Below are 17,795 nucleotides of genomic sequence, written 5' to 3'. Positions count from 1 at the left end.
CATGGCTGAACGTAAAAATGCGTGAGAATTCTGTTACAACCCCATGAACTGGAATCTTTAAACAAGCTTTGTTAACTGTTTGTGTTTAGTCTACATGATCCAGGCTAGCTCAGAAGATAAATGATTATACATATATTCGTTTTCATCTTTTTTTTCTTGCTTTTCTTTATATTTTTATTTCAAGATAGATAATATATCTAGTATAAAATATATTACTGACTGTTGAAGGTTTATATTAAGTTTTATTATATAACGCTATTTATTATTATTATTAATAATAATAATAATAATAATAATAATAATATAGACTTCTGGGAATGAATTGTAGACCTGTTTTTTTGATATAAGATTGATGATATGATATTGAAATGTAAGGATGTTTATTAAACTGTAAGATTGTTAAGGTTATATAGTTTTTAAAATACAATGGCATCCGAGGCCAGGGGATATTGGAGCTTAAACTTAATTCTTTAAAGGGGAGGGGGAGGGAAGGGGAAAGAATCTTCTTTTTTCATCATTTCCTTTTCTCCTCCCTTTTCCTTTTTCCTTCTCTCTTTGTTATTGTGGTGTCCTCATTAGAATATTGTATTGTTGGGAAATTGTAGTATTGATCAGGTTATTGGTAATTTTGGTATTGTTTATTTCATTTATAAAGATAAAATAAAAAAGAAATAAAAAAAAGAAATTAGGAACTAGTACAATGCCTGGAAATGGAAATATTGCTTTTCACTGTAATACAGCAGGGGAAAATCCCCTAAAGGTAAAGGCTGCTTGCTCACCTTCATACTAAGGAGCTACCAGGCCTTGTATGTCCTAGCTTTCTTCCTTTAGGTTCTTTAGGATGGAGAGCCAGTGTAGTGTAGTGGTGAGAGTGACGGACTGGGAGCCGGGAGATCCGGGTTCTAGTCCCCACTTGGCCATGGAAGCTCACTGGGTGACTTCGGGCCAGTCACAGACTCTCAGCCCAACCTACCTCACAGGGTTGTTGTTGTGAGGATACAACGGTGAGGAGGAGGATAATGTAAGCCGCCTTGAGTTCCTTGCGAGAGGGAGAAAGGCGGGGTATAAATGCAATAAAGAAAGAAAGAAAGAAAGAAAGAAAGAAAGGTTACCTAAAAAAACCTGTCTGGTTTTTTTTCCTAGTGGAGCAAAGCCCACTGAGGAGTCACAGAAGAACAAAGTTGTGGGACCTAAGCAAAGATGAAATCCCACAAATGGCTCTTCCCCCTTCCAGCAACATATTTAGGAACTACAGGTCTAGCTAGTAACATGGCACCAAATGTCTACAAAAAAGTCAGGCATGCACTCTGAGTTTTATGCTTTAGGATGGAACTACACTTTCAGTAGCAGAGCCAGCTCAATGCAAAACAACTGTAAAGTACCATGGTAAGGGAGCAATTTACAGCAAAGAAAAGCAGAGTTAACTTTTCCCCTGGAATTTCCTCTTGTCTTCCACTTTCCTCCCATAATGTGACAATTATACCTGGAAAGTGGTATGAGGTGGGGGTTTCAGGGCAAAAGCCATGGGAGAAGGCTTAAGCACCACTCACCGCTTCTCTGCTGCAAATCATCCCCTCAACCTGCGCCTTTGCAACTGTTTGTAAAAGTCCAGTTCCCAGACTAGGGTACACCGATGAACATGTAGTGCTGTGATTTATTAAATAACTGTTCTAAGCAAAAGTAGGGTACTTACAATCCTAGCAATTCCTCCTTCAGATCTTTGTAATCTCCACCTATTGAAGCTTCCATGCGTTGAACAACCTCATCCACAAAAGGTTTAACAAAATATGTTAAAGCATTGCAACACTGGCAGAGACCATGCTCGTCTTCTTGGAGTTGATGTTTTGTGTAAGGTACTGGCAGATGTGAGAGCTGGTTCAAAATGGTAGACAATGACAACCCCACCGAATATGCTTTCTTACAGTGAAGTTTCAGAAGCACTAAAAACACAAAAATAATTCCAAAATACTTCTTTAAAAATTTAAAATTTTTACTTATTGACTGTATACATTACACATTTTTCCATGTTAGTTCAAGAATAAAGAAGACATTGAATAATGGCTTACTGAATCCATATCAGCTGTTGCAATTCTGAGCTTCAGCAAAGTCTCTCTCACAGACAGAAAATAACCTTCTGCCTGAGGAGCTCTGCAAATGCTCTTACCATTACAAGCTAGTCCAGTAAAGACTTCACCCTCACAAATTATCATCTAATGCAATAATGCAATAAAATATTTTAGAATAAATTGCCAGTTTTCTCAGCTGTATCATTTCTCACTTAAAACTAACAATATCAAGCAGGTAACCTGGAGTGCAAGAGCTCTTTTACTAAAATTCCATTTTGGAGAAGCTTTTGAGTGCCGTATTCCAGTGGTGGGTGGTGCTGAATGCAAAATGGAGTGGGCAAAAAATACCAGTGTATCTGAGGTTAAAGGTCTTACTGCCAGTAAGGAAGCCTTAGGAGATGCATTTCAGACTTTTAGAATTGGGGGGGGGGACGGGGGACGGATGGACAGCACAGAAGCCAGGAAACCACCATACAATTGGTGGTTGGAGGAGAGGATAGAGCCAAGGAAAGGGGCGTGGCCATTTGGGGAACCCCAGCGGGCTGTATTTGGCCTCTAGGTCTGAGGTTCTGTACCCCTGAGGTAACCCAGAAGCTGGTATCTAAAGATCTGTAATGGAATTCTTGTGTTCTCTTTTTGAACAGGATTCCCCATGCCATTCCACAAACTATTTTTGCAAGTCCCATCATGCAATAGGAGTTGCTACTTGGGTCCCATTTTGGGTTCAAGTGCTGGGAACAGAGGGCTTATAAGGAAGTCATGGAAGGGAATAGGTGTAAAACTTTGGTTCACAAGCAGGCCTGTCTTTCCTTGAGGGCAGAAAGTTTTTGCTGCCTGGAGTCTGAGATGCAGACAGTAATGCTAACAAAGCTGTGGTCAAGTTGTGGAATAATGGACCAGTATGAGAAGAAGTTACGATGTTTGTTACTCCTCACAGCTAGCAACTCCCTAAATCTGGAATGTTCCTGCATACCCTGATAAGGCCTAGGGTAACATCAGCTGCCTAAAGCTATGAGAAAATACTGCTTTTGCAGGTTTCTGGCCACCCAATATGTCTCTCACAAATCCAGAACCAAATTTGTAGTTGATAACCAGAAAGGAAAAAAGCCAGTCAGAAGGCTGGAAAGTTTAGGGGCATCAGTGAATTAAAAAAAGTGACTGAACCCTAGGAGAAGAACTTTGTTTAGTTCTTTATTTTGTTTTCTCCTTTTTGCATAGCTCTCGTTTTTGCTAACAAATTTTTGCTAGTTTAGGGGCCTTTTCAACCATAGTTTGCATGTTTGCCTTCTTTTTGGGAGAATAGGGAATTTCTTACTTTTGCCATGTCCCTTTTTCACTTTTAAGGCTGTAGTTAGCCACTGTTTCTGAACTAGCTTTTTGGGACTAGATGCCTATCTCTTGAGAAGCTTGATTCGGTTTTCCCCACTATTTTATTTTACTCACTGGTGAGGCTCAAACTTCACCACCCCTTTCTACTTTAGAACTTTCTCTTCACTTCTTACTCAAGATTAATTTTTCTATCTGGACTTTGGACTCTAGAAGTCTCTTTTAATTTTCCTCTGGGTCCACAAAAGCCTGTCCTATCTCTGGGATAGGTAGCTATACATTCCTTCTAATTCCCATCCCCCTCTTTTTCTCTAAAAGTTTGGACTATACTGCTATATTGTTGAAAGCTTTAAACATTGCATTTAACTAATTTGGACTGGTGGAAGTTTAAGTGGAGCTAAATAACAATTCAAACTGCAGCTAGTTGGGCCTACTATAACTTTTGTATGTCATAGCTATTCCATTTGATGCTCTAATTTTTACTGGCATGTGATGTTCCTTTGCGTTTATTTTTCTCTACAAACCATTAATACCGTAATAATTCCTGTGTGGCATGTTTTCATTTGATTAACAAGTTTAAAGGGAATTCACTGTTTTCCTGCTTGAGTTTTAAAATATATTTTAAAACATACTGAACTTTTAAGTAGCCTTAAGTCAGCTCTGGTTACACTCTCTCTCCACTGGAGCAAATTCAGAACCTCATTTTCAGAATGGCTGCTGTTCAAGAAACACAAGCCCCCAAAGCCCTCATGGGTGTGTGCAACTAGTTGCGCTGCTCTTTGCAGCCCACAGTATTTTGGATGTGGGTTGAAAACATTCTGCTCTCCATTTGGGTAGGCTTGGGCAAATTCTCATCTCAGCCTCTGCTTTCCTTCAGTAAGACAGAAATAAAAGGTGCAGATCCCAAGAACTAGGAGCAGCATTCCACTCACAGGAACAAGACTTTGCCATCCCCCGTTTCTCACTTCAGCCTCTTGCAACCCCTGAAAAGCCAGCCTGGAGGATCTGGGACCCACTGGAATGATATTCTGTGTACCCTGCAGCTGGAGTGAGGAAGTGGCAGAAATCAGGGACTCCCCTTGTGTGAGCGGAAGTCCTTCCACTTGCCCTAAAACATCCTTGGACCCAAGGCAGTGCTTCCACCCACAGAGTGGCCATAAGACCTGTTGAGAAATTCTCTCAGCCTAACCTACCTCACAGGGTTGTTGTAAGGATAAAAGGGGGAAAAAAGGAACTATGTTGGTTGCCTTGATCACCTTAAGAGGCAAAGAAGAATTAAAATGCAACAAACAAGCATCCTTCAACAGTGATAACACTACAACACTGGATGTCTTCCCCAGAGTTCCAGCTGTATGGCATCACTTAGCTTCTTTGATTGTGGTTATCAGGTGAAATGTTTCACAACACTTTCTGTGGCAACTAAAGTAATAAGGTCAGTCAAGCAGCTTGTTTCAGCATTCAGAAAATAAAATGTGCATTACCTTCTTGCAGAGGCTTAAGCAAAAGTAGAACAGTTTGAGATGTCTGCTCACTAGAGGCTTGTTCAATCTGCTCCAGAAAAGCTAGCACAAGCTCTTTTGGACTGCACAGCTGCAAGAAAAAGCAAGAGTAACATGCTTGTATTAGTTTGTTTATTTATTTATTTTTACATCTTAACCACAACTATTTCCTTTACAATGATAAACATATGGCAAACCAGGACATTTTGTAGGATAATGATGGTTACTATTCAGCTAAGAGGTCTTAAATCACTTTTAGTTTATTAATTCATACAAATTAAATCTGCATAGATTTGCATGCGAGGAAAAAATCTCAAGAAAAAAAGCACTTTGTTTTTAGATTATGCATCCATGTATTACAGAAGAGGCATTTTTCCTCTCTTGCTCACAGCTTTCCTTCTCTTCATCTTAAGATGGCAGCATCTACAGTTTCCATATGTACTTGTATTAACAATCCTTAAAAAAAAAAAAAGATCAGTGTCCCGATTTTAATCAAAATGTTTCTGTTTGATATAATCAGCTAAATGCTGAAGCCCTAATTATAATATTTCCTTTTGGGATAGCACTTGAGGTTATTACAGCAGACAGTTTTCTGTTTTATGCAGAAAATGTCCACTCTGTGATTGTGTAAAAGGTGAAGAGATTCTATTTTATTCTACAGCTTACATTTAATTCAAAGTGACAACTTCCACTTCACTACTCTGATGTTTCATAGTAGCATAGATGTAGATTGTTCTATCAAAAATCCAGTTTGTCAAAACCAAACTTTTTGATTAATTACCTCTTGAACAACTAGCTTTTAAATTTCACTCACACACATACCCTCAAATCATCCTTCCCTGTATGTACAATAAACACTAAATATGAGTTCTGATTTAAAGTTCTTGCCTTTTCACTATTGGGAGATGCTCAGGCCAGGGCTTTAAGAAATGATACGTAAGATCCCATGGCAAGCGACTCTAACGAGAGAAAAGGAGTCCAAGATGGGTGAGAGTTCAAATCTCCAGGGCCAGATGAACTGCATCCTAGAGTAATAAAGGAACTGGCAGAAGAACTCTCAGAACCGCTGTCTATTCTCTTTGAGAAATCATGGAGGACCGGGGAAGTGCCAGATGACTGGAGGAGGGCTAACGTTGTCCCTATCTTCAAAAAGGGTAAAAAGGAGGAACCTGGGAACTACAGACCAGTCAGTCTGACATCAATCCCTGGGAAAATTCTGGAGCAGATCATAAAGCAATCCATCTGGAAGCACCTTGACAACAATGCCGTGATTACTCGAAGCCAACATGGATTTGTCAAAAACAAGTCCTGCCAGACAAATCTGATCTCATTTTTTGATCAAGTCACCTCCCTTGTAGACCGTGGGAATGCTGTAGACATCATATACCTCGACTTCAGCAAAGCTTTCGACAAAGTGCCCCATGATATCCTGATGAGCAAACTTGCTCGAAGTGGGCTAGATGAAACAACGATCATGTGGATCCACAGTTGGCTACAGAATCGGACTCAAAGAGTGCTTATCAATGGGACCTTCTCAAGCTGGGGAGAGGTAACGAGCGGGGTACCGCAGGGCTCAGTCCTGGGCCCAGTGCTCTTCAACATTTTTATTAATGACTTGGAGGAGGAGGTGCAGGGAATGCTGATCAAATTTGCAGATGACACAAAATTGGGAGGGATAGCTAATACTTTGGAAGACAGAAACAAAATTCAAAGTGATCTGGATAGACTGGAGTGCTGGGCAGAAAACAACAGAATGGCATTTAATAGGGACAAATGCCAAGTTCTGCACCTAGGAAAAAGAAACCAAATGCACAGTTACAAGATGGGGGATACGTGGCTCAACCACACTACGAGCGAGAAGGATCTTGGAATTGTCGTCGATCACAAGCTGAATATGAGCCAACAATGTGATGTGGCTGCAAAAAAGGCAAATGCTATTTTGGGCTGCATTAATAGAAGCATCGCTTCCAAATCCCGGGAAGTACTAGTTCCCCTCTACTCAGCACTGGTTAGGCCTCATCTGGAGTACTGTGTCCAGTTCTGGGCACCACACTTTAAGAAGGATGCAGACAAGCTGGAGAGGGTTCAAAGGAGGGCAACAAAGATGATCAGGGGACTGGAAACAAAGCCCTATGAAGAGAGACTGAAAGAACTGGGCATGTTTAGCCTGGAGAAGAGAAGACTGAGGGGAGATATGATAGCACTCTTCAAGTACTTGAAAGGTTGTCACAGAGAAGAAGGCCAGAATCTCTTCTTGATCATCCCAGAGTGCAGGACACGGAATAATGGGCTCAAGTTACAGGAAGCCAGATTCCGGCTGAACATCAGGAAAAACTTCCTGAGTGTCAGAGCAATACGGCAATGGAACCAATTACCTGGGGAGGTGGTGGGCTCTCCCACACTGGAGGCCTTTAAGACGAGGCTGGACAGCCATTTGTCAGGGATGCTCTGACTTGGATTCCTGCATTGAGCAGGGGGTTGGACTCGATGGCCTTGTAGGCCCCTTCCAACCCTACTATTCTATGATTTTTAAAAAGGAAATTCTAAAGCAACAATTACAAGCAATTCCAACAAGAAGAAAAGGTGGAAGACAACAGAAGAAGCCAATGCGGCTTCACAAAAAGCTTAGAGATGACCTGAAAACAAAAAAGCACACATATAGGAAGTGGAAGGAAGAATTGCAGGGATGGCATCAGGAAGGCTAAAGCTGAGAACGAGCTGAGGTTAGCGAGGGATGCTAAAAGCAACAAAAAGGCTTTCTTCAGATACGTGCATAGTAAAAGACAGAGGAAAGAAATGGTGGTTCAACTATTAAATAAGGATGGCGAAATGATAACAGATGACAAAGGCAGAAGTGCTCAATTCCTACTTTGGCTAAGTCTTCTCCCAAAAGAGGGTCTATGACCCCCCCCCCCCCCCGGCCAAGGCGAAGAATAGGCTGAAAGGGCAGGATTGCAGCTTGGGATTGATAGGCATATGGTCAAGGAACACCTAATTACTTTGAATGAGTTCAAATCTCCAGGGCTAGATGAACTGCATCCTAGAGTAATAAAGGAACTAGCAGAAGAATTCTCAGAACCACTGTCTATTATCTTTGAGAAATCATGGATGACAGATAAAGTACCAGATGACTGGAGGAGGGCTAATGTTGTCCCTATCTGCAAAAAGGAGGAAACTGGGAACTACAGACCAGTCAGTCTGACATCAATCCCTGGGAAAATTCTGGAGCAGATGATAAAGCAATCCATCTGTTAGCACCTTGAAAACAATGCAGTGATTACTCAAAGCCAACATGAATTTGTCAAGAACAAATCCTGCCAGACTGATCTCATTTTTTGATCAGGTAACCTCCTTTGTGGACTGTGGGAATGCTGTGGACATCATATACCTAGGGATGGCGGAGAATTTCTCCCCGAAACTTCGGGGGGCCGAGCGCCAACGTGTTCGGCCCCCCGAACAAGTTTCGGGGAGAAATCCTCCGCCCCCCCCGCCCCCCGCCCCCCCCCCCCCGGGACGGGACTTACCTTCCCTGAATGTCCCTCCCGGCGGCGGGTCCGGCTGGCGGTTCGTCCGGTGTTCGAGCGGGGCGGGAGCGGCAGCCGGTCTTTCGACCGGCTGCCGCCCCCGCCATTGCAATGAAAGAAAAAAAAAAAAAGTCCCCTGATAGGCTACGTGACGATTCACGTAGCCTATCATGGCAAGATTTGCAAAGTCAGCCGTGATAGGCTACGTGAATCGTCACGTAGCCTATCACGGGTGACTTAAAAAAAAAAAAAAAGTGTGTACGGATAATGGCGGCCCCCATAGGGAGCCGCCATTCCCGTTCCTTATTTGGTCGCTGTAGTCTACATCAATGTTTACATAGACTACGGCGAAAATAAGGGCAACGCTATTTGCGTTGCCCTTATTTTCGCCGTAGTCTACGTAAACATTGACGTAGACTACAGCAACTAAATAAGGAACGCGAATGGTGGCTCCCTATGGGGGCCGCCATTCGCGTACGCGCTTTTTTTTTTTTAAAGTCACCCGTGATAGGCTACGTGACGATTCACGTAGCCTATCACGGCTGACTTTCCAGATCTAGCCATGATAGGCTACGTGAATCGTCACGTAGCCTATCAGGGGACTTTTTTTTTTTTACTTTCGTGTTCGCGGCCAGGCAAGGCGGGAAGCCTCCTCCCCGGCCTGAATTTCGGCCGGGCGAGGCGGGAAGCCTCCCCCCCCCGGCCTGAATTTCAGACGGGCGAGGCGGGAAGCCTCCCCCCCCCCGGCCTGAAGTTCGCGGGGGGAGCAGCGAAGCGCTCCCCCCCACCGCGAAAAAGCTGCGAGAAAAGGTAAGTGACTTTCGTTCACCCCTACATATACCTCGACTTCAGCAAAGCTTTCGACAAAGTGCCCCATGAGATCCTGATGAGCAAACTAGCTCAAAGTGGGCTAGATGAAACAACCATCAGGTGGATCCATAGTTACCTACAGAATCGGACTCAAAGAGTGCTTAGCAATGGGATCTTCTCAAACTGGGGAGAGGTAACAAGCAGGGTACCGCAGGGCTCATTCCTGGGTCCAGTGCTCTTCAACATTTTTATTAATGACTTGGAGGAGGAGGTGCAGGGAATGCTGATCAAATTTACAGATGACACAAAATTGGGCGGGATAGCTAATACTTTGGAAGACAGAAAGAAAATTCAAAGTGATCTTGATTGACTGGAGTGCTAGGCAGAAAACAGAATGAAATTTAACAGGGATAAATGCCAAGTTCCGCACCTAGGAAAAAGAAACCAAATGCACAGTTACAAGATGGGATGGATACTTGGCTCAACAATACAACATGTGAGAAGGATCTCGGAATTGTTGTAGATCACAAGCTGAATATGAGCCAGCAATGTGATGTGGCAACAAAAAAGCCAGATGCTACTTTGGGCTGCATTAATAGAAGCAGAGCTTCCAAATCACATAAAGTACTAGTTCCCCTCTACTCAGCACTGGTTAGGCCTCATCTGGAGTACTGTGTCCAGTTCTGGGCACCACACTTTAAGAAGGATGCAGACAAACTGGAGAGGGTTCAGAGGAGGGCAACAAAGATGATCAGGGGACTGGAAACAAAGCCCTATGTGGAGAGACTGAAAGAACTGGGCATGTTTAGCCTTGAGAAGACTGAGGGGAGATATGATAGCGCTTTTCAAGTACTTGAAAGGTTGTCACAGAGAAGAAGGCCAGGATCTCTGCTCTATCATCCCAGAGTACAGGACACGGAATAATGGGCTCAAGTTACAGGAAGCCAGATTCCAGATGAACATCAGAAGAAACTTCCTGACTGTTAGAGCAATACAACAATGGAAGCAATTACCTAGGGAGATGGTGGGCTCTCCCACACTGGAGGCATTCAAAACAAGGCTGGACAGCCATCTGTCAGGGATGCTTTGACTTGGATTCCTGCACTGAGCAGGGGGTTGACCTCGATGGTCTTGTAGGCCTCTTCCAACCCTACTATTCTATGATTTTATGAGATCTCTACAGAGGAAAATTGCTAACCAGTAGAAAAGCCTCCAGGAAATATTTGTTTGTTCTTCTGAATTAGATAGTGTCAAGGCAGTTTTTTTGGATTGTCCAAGCGCCACCTAACACATTGCCCAATAAGGAGTAGATTTGACAAAATTCTAGACTGTACTGCTTCAACCTGCAAGTAGGGAGGCTCCCTCCATATAGTAAAGTAGTGTATCAGGAAGAATGTTATGTTAAAGCCTCTTTACCCTATGTGTTAGTTTACTACATGCAGGAAGTGTGGGGGAGCATTAAAAACGATCACTTCCACACATCATCTGGAGTGATAAACCCAGAATTCTAGCCTCACTTCATAAATGATATACATACGTGTGAGAGAGAGAGAGAGAGTGTGTGTGTGTGTGCGCGCGCACACGCACACACGTGTATGGGACCACCTATCTCACTATGAACCTGTACAGTTATTAAGATCTGCAGGAGAGGGCCTTCCAAGTGCCATTACCCAGAGGCCTGTTTGTCAGGCATCTGTGAAAGGGCTTTTTCCTGTATTGCTCCCAAACTATGGAATGCACTCTCTCAAGAACTATGATTTACCTCCACTCTCCTGGCTTTTAGAAAGGGTGTAAACATGCATCTTTTCAATGTAGCCGTTTAAAGTACATAGTTTAATGTTTTTACCATTTTTAATGTTTTTGTTTTGTTTTAAATTGTTATACACCACCTTGATGGCTTTTTATTAGATAAGGCAGTATACAGATGCTAAGAAAGAAACATAAATGAGCAGTACCCAATGGTGTCATTCCACAAATTCAAATCGCTATAGCAGACCTCCACTGAATCTTTCCACTGTGCAAGTGGCTGCACAGCCACAACTGCACTTACACAAACATAATTTTAGTTGGATTTTCCTCTTGCTCATAGTTCGAAGCCTAGTTTTCACTAGCCCAATGTCGTTTGTGCTAGTGGAATAACACAATTGGATACTGCCCTATGTGATCCAAATACAGTCTGCCCAGTCCTTTGTCTCTCACTTATGTATGCTGCTTCAGCAGAATTCCTTTCCTACTTCAGTCCCCAAGAATATACACCAAACGATTGCCATTCTCCCTATCCTCGGGCAATTCTACCCATTCCACATACCTTACTTGCTCAGTTAGCAAAAATCCTAAGAATGTCTACCTTCTGTCTCACTACTGAAGGGCAAAGGCAAATGATAACCTGTAGAAAGCGCCCAAAGGCAATTATCGGGACAGACATCATGACTTACCTCTGTAAGTTTATCTAGCATTTTCAGGCAGTGTTCTCTCTCGACATCACCTTGCTTATACTTCAGTATGCATCTGATTAAAGGGCCAATAAGATTCCAGCCCATACTTTTAACAATAACCTGTAGGGAGAAAACGTGTTTCAAATACCAGTTTAGATGAAAGCAAAAACTATTCAGATACCAAAGACAAGCACAATGAGTTAGTACAGAGTTTTACATTCAAGTTGTTCCAACATCAATGCCTGGGGCTGTTTTTGAAATATATTATAAGCCCCACAGCTACTGCTAAATTACCTGCAGTCTGCATAATGTATGTAAGACCTAGTCCTCACTGAGGTGGTAAGCCTGTGTATGGACTGTACTACTTCAGACTGCAGATGGGAATTTACATAATACAATGCTCCTCTATACAAAAAAATAAAATAAAAGTAAAAATCCTTCCACAGAGTAAACTAACATACAAGCAATAAGGCTAGGTTAAAAATAATTCTCCTATGTACTATTTTAAGTGGAGGGACGTATTTGTATAAGGAGCATTCTATCATGCAACCCCCCTCCTACAGTCTGAAGTGGTACAGCGCACACACAAGCTTATTATTTCTGTAAGAATTAGGCCTAAAGCTTCAGAGTAGAGTAGTTCTAAACCAGGAGTGGGCAACTTGTGGCCATCCAGATGTTTTGACATACAATTTCCAGCATTCCTGACCATTGGCTATACTGGCTAGCACTGACAGAAGTTGTGGCCCTCCAGGTGTTTTGGCCTACAAATTTATTTATTCATTTCATTTCTATACCACCCAATAGCCGAAGCTCTCTGGGTGGTTCACAAAAATTAAAACCAACAAGCACATGGTAATACAATATAAAATATAAAAACATTAAAACATTAAAACCACAATATAACTATACAACCAGAATAAAACCAGCGTAAAACCTAGCAGCAAGGCAAAGATTTAAAATACAGATTTAGAACAGCAAAGCTAAAAGTCTAGAAAGCTAAAATGCCTGGGAAAATAAAAAGGTCTTCACCTGGCACCAGAAGGAATACAACGTAGGTGCCAGGCAAACCTCACTACGGAGCTCATCCCACAGACCGGGTGCCACAGCAGAAAAGGCCCTCCTCCTAGTAGCCACCTGCCTCACTTCCTTTGGCAGAGGCTCACAGAGGAGGGCCGCTGAGGATGATCTTAAGGTCTGGGCAAGCACATATGGGAGGAAGCAATCCTTCAAGTTGCCCATCCTTCTCTAAACTGAGAAATCTTCCTGGTTAAGTCCTCCGCCTGGGCGTGCAGGAGGGGAAGGGTGTTACTACACTTGTTCGGGACATGCCTCTCTATACATTTCTGCACACTATGTCTCGGTGTTCAGGTTTTAAGCCCTTCTGGAACATGAATGTTTTGGGGGATTTTAGCTCAAACTGTGTGCTAGGGGAAAGCTCTTTCCAATGCAACCCTGCCTTATTCCACCAGAGAACACCCAAGTGTCAGTCTGATGGAACCTCGTTTTACCAGCAGGCTAAACAACATGCAAATGAGCCAAGTGTGGGCAACTTTCAGATCATTTAGCCAGGATGGAGGAGTTGCCCTCATAAACTACTCAGGAAACAATGAAGAATTAGAGCTTTTCCAGAAAACACTTTTTTTTACCAAGATGAAAATAACAAAATAAAAATTAAACCATTAATTACAAGATTCTCTGAAAAGGGACAGAGATAGGGAGAAGTAGGTCTGTGGGGTGAGTTGGTGGCATGGCTGTGCAGTATAGCTTTGGCTTGGGTGAGAAGGTGGAGAAAGAAGGGGATAGTTACTGAGGGAGGCAGGAAAATGGGGTTACAGAGCTTATTACTTATTGTTTTTTATGTGGCCTAAGAAGGGGGCAATGATCCACCAGGATACAAGCAGGAATCAACCAGGAACTCACAGACTTGGGGACAGGAAAAAGGGAGGTCTGGGGAAAGCTGGTGCTGTGTCCAAGAGAGCAAAGGCTACAGAGAGAAGGGCTAGTGTGTCCGAGCAGTTATAAACTTGGGTGTCAAAAACTTTACAAAAGAAGGGTGATGGTCCTGTAAGGGAAACTCCCAGGCAGGAAAGACAGACAGCTATCTTTGGCTTGATTACACAAAACAGGGTGGGGTGGCAGGTGACTGACCTCTCCTTGGAATGTCTTTTCAGGGGGATTGGCTCCTCTTCAGGGTGATGGCTGCAGAAGCATACCAGGTACAAAGAGGGTTTCCTGTTCAACTTTTGGAGGTGGGGTGATGACCTTAACAGGTGCTAATGTGTTCATGGCATTGTTCTAGCAGAAGGTTTCACAATGTTTCCTGCATAGTGTCTTCCATCTCCTAGAGCTCTCTTAGCCAATACAACAAAGGTGCTGTGTGGCTTGATTAGACTGGAGCCAAGTAAAGAGTAGGGCATTTGCACATTCCAGAGGTCCCATGCCTGAAGAGGGTGGAGATGTGTCTCCTGTTCATGCTAATAGAGGAAAGCCATTGCATACTTGCAAACCATTCTGCCCTTGAAGAGCAATTCTGGATTAGATCACTTCCCCAGGGGAAATAAGGTAGCAGAGAAACAGTCGAAATGGCAGGGAAAGTGTGCCTCCTTGCCAATGGGTTATGGGGAACCCATGAGCCAAAAGCTTTGCTTGGGCTCACAAAGGCTTCTCCATGTAATGCTAAATCCTGGCTTACTGTTATGTGCTAACACAGCCATGGCATAAAAAGGCATATAAAAATAGTTAAATACCTTAATATCCCATAATGTTTTATACACTTCTAATTTATTGCACAAATGTACGTTTCAATAGGGCTATGCTGGAAGTACATAAGTTTTTATATTTTCCCCTCTGCGGTGCAAAGAGAACATTTCTCCTAGCATATGCTAGGAAACATCCTGCAGGTAACTGGCTAGGTGTCGTGATGTGCCAGTAAAGCCATGAACACACGTGAAAAAAGCTTGCAGGTACACAGCCACCAAACCTATGGACTGAGAAGAATGTAAACTGGGCCTATCACTAAAGCAAAGCATATATGGCAAAAATGAGCTTAATTGCCTCCAGGTGCTATTGGCTTTAGTACCCAAGCATTAAAGACAAATATATACTTTTAACTCACCATATTTTTCTCATTTTGAACAACTTCCAATACTTCAGCTATATATCCTTCTTCCAAGCACTTCTGTCCTGCAACTTGAAAGAGATTGAAGTCTTCTCCTTTAAATTCCTCTGCATCTAGAATTTGCTGTGGGAACATAAATGCTTTCATTGTAATTCACAATATAAATGTAGATAGAAACAAAACACCTTAACTTGCAATAGCAAATTCAAATCAACAAAAATATGCTACTTAAAGATATGGCAGCAACTCCAGGAACCTGCCAGACTCTTAGTATTTTGTTCAAGCATAGTTTAGAAGCATTGTGTTCAAACTACTGCCTTTCAATAAAACTTTAAAACAAAGTAGTCTTTCTTTCACTAGGCAAATGGCAAGTAATATCAGCACTCGTAAATAAGAAGAGATAAGAAGAGAAAAGAAATGAAGATCAGGCTTTATTTACTGTGTTGACACTTATGAAGACTATCAGAACAGCAACTTCTGCCACTTGGCATAGTTTAACAAGCAAATAAATTACTTACACATCTTTGTACTATGTCCCGAAGTTCCTCTTCTGCCATTATTTCCAAATTCTCAAGAGCTCTATCACAAGTTAAAAAGAAAAGACTTAAATGAGATACACTTGACCTATATCAAAATGTGTTGAATGCCTTTTTCTTTTTTCCTGGCTGTTAGACATTCAATGAGAACAAGTCATGGAGAGCATCCCTTGACTATGGAAGCATCCCCCAACCTGGTGGCCTCCAGATGTGTCGAACCACAACTCCCATCATCCCCAACTACTGGCTGTGTTGGCTGGGGCTGATGGGCATTGTAGTCAAAACCATCCAAAGGGAACCAGGTTGGGGAATGGTGGTCTGAGATGAATACAGGAAGGAAGGAAGAAGCCTTATGCTGAGTTAGACCATTGGTCCTTTATCTCAATATTGTTTGCACGGACAGGCAGCAGCAGATCTCCAAGGTTTCAGACAGGCCTGGCATCAGCACCTGGTATCCTGGGGCACCAGATAAATAATAATTAACAACAAATGTTAATTACTTTCCCTTAGCAGTTGGATAATGAATTATATATATAAAGAGGGGCCAGGGGAAGAAATACTATTGTGTTCATTTCAGAAACCAGGACTCAACTTCCTACAAGACATTCTAGAAATTTGGGACTGCTCTTCCAGTACTTACAAAGGAAGCTTTATAGGCCAACCCAAATTTAATGAGAATTAAACAGGATATGCTTCCCAGTAAGTACGGTTAATAGCCTTTCAGCAGACTATTAAGCATATTACACAAGAAGTTCTACTGAGTGCAATGATATGCTGACCTGATTTAGAAAAGAAGAAACTTAAAAGAGCATTCTGTTTATTTAAGGAAGTAATAAAAATTATAACTTAATTTGGCCTCATCTATATTATGGCCAAAAGTAAAGCTAAAGCTGGGTGAGAGTTTTAATTGGTATCAAGACAGAGGGGCAGAAGGCTGTTGAAGGGAACGCATAATTCTGAGGAAAGCTGCTCTTTGATGCAAACAGGAGTAGCCAGTACACTTCTGAACAACACTGGGGAAGAAGAGCCCAAGAATATGAAAACAGTGTTTAATGGTCTAATCCTATGCATGTTTACTCAGAAGTAAATCCCACCGTGTTCACTGGGGCTTACTCCCAAGTAAGTGTGTATAGGATTGCAGCCTAAATCGCTAGAGAGACAGAAAAAGGCCATAGGCTACCCAACAGCTATGCAACCCGACTGGAGAAGCTCACCTCCCGCGTGGCTCAGCATTAACGCAAAGCCCCTCTGCACATGCCCCGAAATGTTTTCCTTTCTTCCGCCTGCCAGGAAGTGGCTCAGCTCCCAAGCCGAGCGCACTCTGCAAATAAGACTGCAAATCCAGCGCAGGCTTATGGGGAAGGAGCTGCCTTAACAAGTATGAGAAAGAAAGAAAAAATCCCATGGGGCTGTATCCAAAACGTTAGCCCTACTTACAGCAGACCCATTAAATGAATGGGGCTTAAAGTTAGGCTACCGCTGGGCACAACCCACGGAGTCGGAGCTACAGGAGGCTACTCACGCTTACCCGGGCATAAGCTTCACAAGAGAGCGGGCGAGAAGAACTGACTTCCGAGTAAACCTATCGCGAGCCGGGCTGCCATCCACTCTCTACCCCCGAGCTCCCGGTCCCTCAGACTCCACATGAGGGGCGCATTTGTCTCTTCTCGCCAAGGCGGCGGCGCCTTCCCCCCTCCGTCGCCCTCTGGTACACTGAGAGGCCTCGCCCCCTTCGCGGCCCCGCTTACCTCCAGAGCCGCCCGTCCCCCGCCCGGCTGCAGCCGCGACTCCCCCGGCGGCCTTCATGACCACCTCCAGCGCCCGCCCCCTCCCGCAAACTCCGCCCACAGCGCCGCGGCGGGTGAAGGGTCAGAGACGGAAAGGCTCGTAGTGATGGCGGAAGAGAAGCCGCCGAGCGCCTCGAAGGCCAGGAGTCACCGCAGACGCGCAGGTCAAACCAATAAATACATTCGCTGACAGGAATCCCACTAACCCCCTTTCTCTCTCTCTGTGGGCTGTTCCTTCCCGCTTCGTCCCTGAGGATAACAAACGGGGAGGAGGGCTAAACCAACGCACGCTTTCTAGAGGGGTGGACAGCATGGGCTCGGTGGTGGGAGAGGAATGTGGGAGGAAGGTGCTGCGCAGCGCGGCCCTACGCGCGCCGACTCGGAAGCGAGCCCCGCAGAACTGAGTGAGGCTTGGTGGGTCGTAGGTGCTCGAGGGATGACAGCCCTGCTGGTTTTCCTTGCTCCAAATCCCGCGTGCGGCACGATCCTGTGCAAGCTGATTCGAAAGTAAATTGCACTGAATTCTCTGGGACCTACTTGGAGTAAGTGTGAGTGGGTTTGCAGCCTTATTTTCTTTCACACCGATTCTAAATCGTACTTTACTAGAAGTAATTTCCATGGAAAAATCAATAGGACTTACTTCCACGGAAACCTGTTTAGGTTATGAATTTATGTTTGGCTTTTAGGAGTTTTA

The 17,795-nt window shown here is 43.5% G+C and overlaps 2 protein-coding genes across 21 annotated transcripts in view; one reads left to right on the top strand and one right to left on the bottom strand.

Moving 5' to 3' along the window:
- The window catches only part of GLMN (glomulin, FKBP associated protein), a 41,423-nt gene extending 24,286 nt beyond the window's left edge, over window positions 1-17,137 (bottom strand). For 2 of the 5 annotated variants that reach the window (XM_084851916.1, XM_084851917.1), the window contains exons 1-6: window positions 17,063-17,137; window positions 15,297-15,357; window positions 14,776-14,901; window positions 11,661-11,780; window positions 4,874-4,982; window positions 1,694-1,940 (exon numbers count right to left, since the gene is read on the bottom strand). In XM_084851916.1, coding sequence (XP_084708042.1) covers window positions 1,694-1,940; window positions 4,874-4,982; window positions 11,661-11,780; window positions 14,776-14,901; window positions 15,297-15,335 — 641 coding nt within the window. In that variant the 5' untranslated portion in view covers window positions 15,336-15,357; window positions 17,063-17,137. Of the gene's footprint in view, window positions 1-1,693; window positions 1,941-4,873; window positions 4,983-11,660; window positions 11,781-14,775; window positions 14,902-15,296; window positions 15,358-16,528; window positions 16,819-16,842 lie in introns of those variants that run through there. The other 3 variants (XM_084851913.1, XM_084851914.1, XM_084851915.1) reach the window with 2 other exon arrangements.
- Window positions 17,138-17,185: 48 nt separating this feature from the next.
- Window positions 17,186-17,795, top strand: part of RPAP2 (RNA polymerase II associated protein 2) — a 57,419-nt gene continuing 56,809 nt past the window's right edge. For 9 of the 16 annotated variants that reach the window (XR_014790478.1, XR_014790473.1, XR_014790477.1 and 6 more), the window contains exon 1: window positions 17,186-17,265. Coding sequence is in view for 4 of the 16 variants with exons in the window: in XM_084851906.1 (XP_084708032.1) it covers window positions 17,208-17,265 (58 nt within the window). In the remaining 12 variants the exon portion in view is untranslated. Of the gene's footprint in view, window positions 17,644-17,795 lie in introns of all 16 variants that reach the window. The other 7 variants (XR_014790474.1, XM_084851910.1, XR_014790479.1 and 4 more) reach the window with 4 other exon arrangements.

Source organism: Heloderma suspectum, chromosome 4 (assembly GCF_057233095.1).
Source record: "Heloderma suspectum isolate Gila_16-S chromosome 4, 16-S_ref, whole genome shotgun sequence".
Classification (NCBI taxonomy): domain Eukaryota; kingdom Metazoa; phylum Chordata; class Lepidosauria; order Squamata; family Helodermatidae; genus Heloderma; species Heloderma suspectum.
Note: the sequence above shows the minus strand (reverse complement) of the source record. Positions and strands in the feature narration are given on the sequence as shown.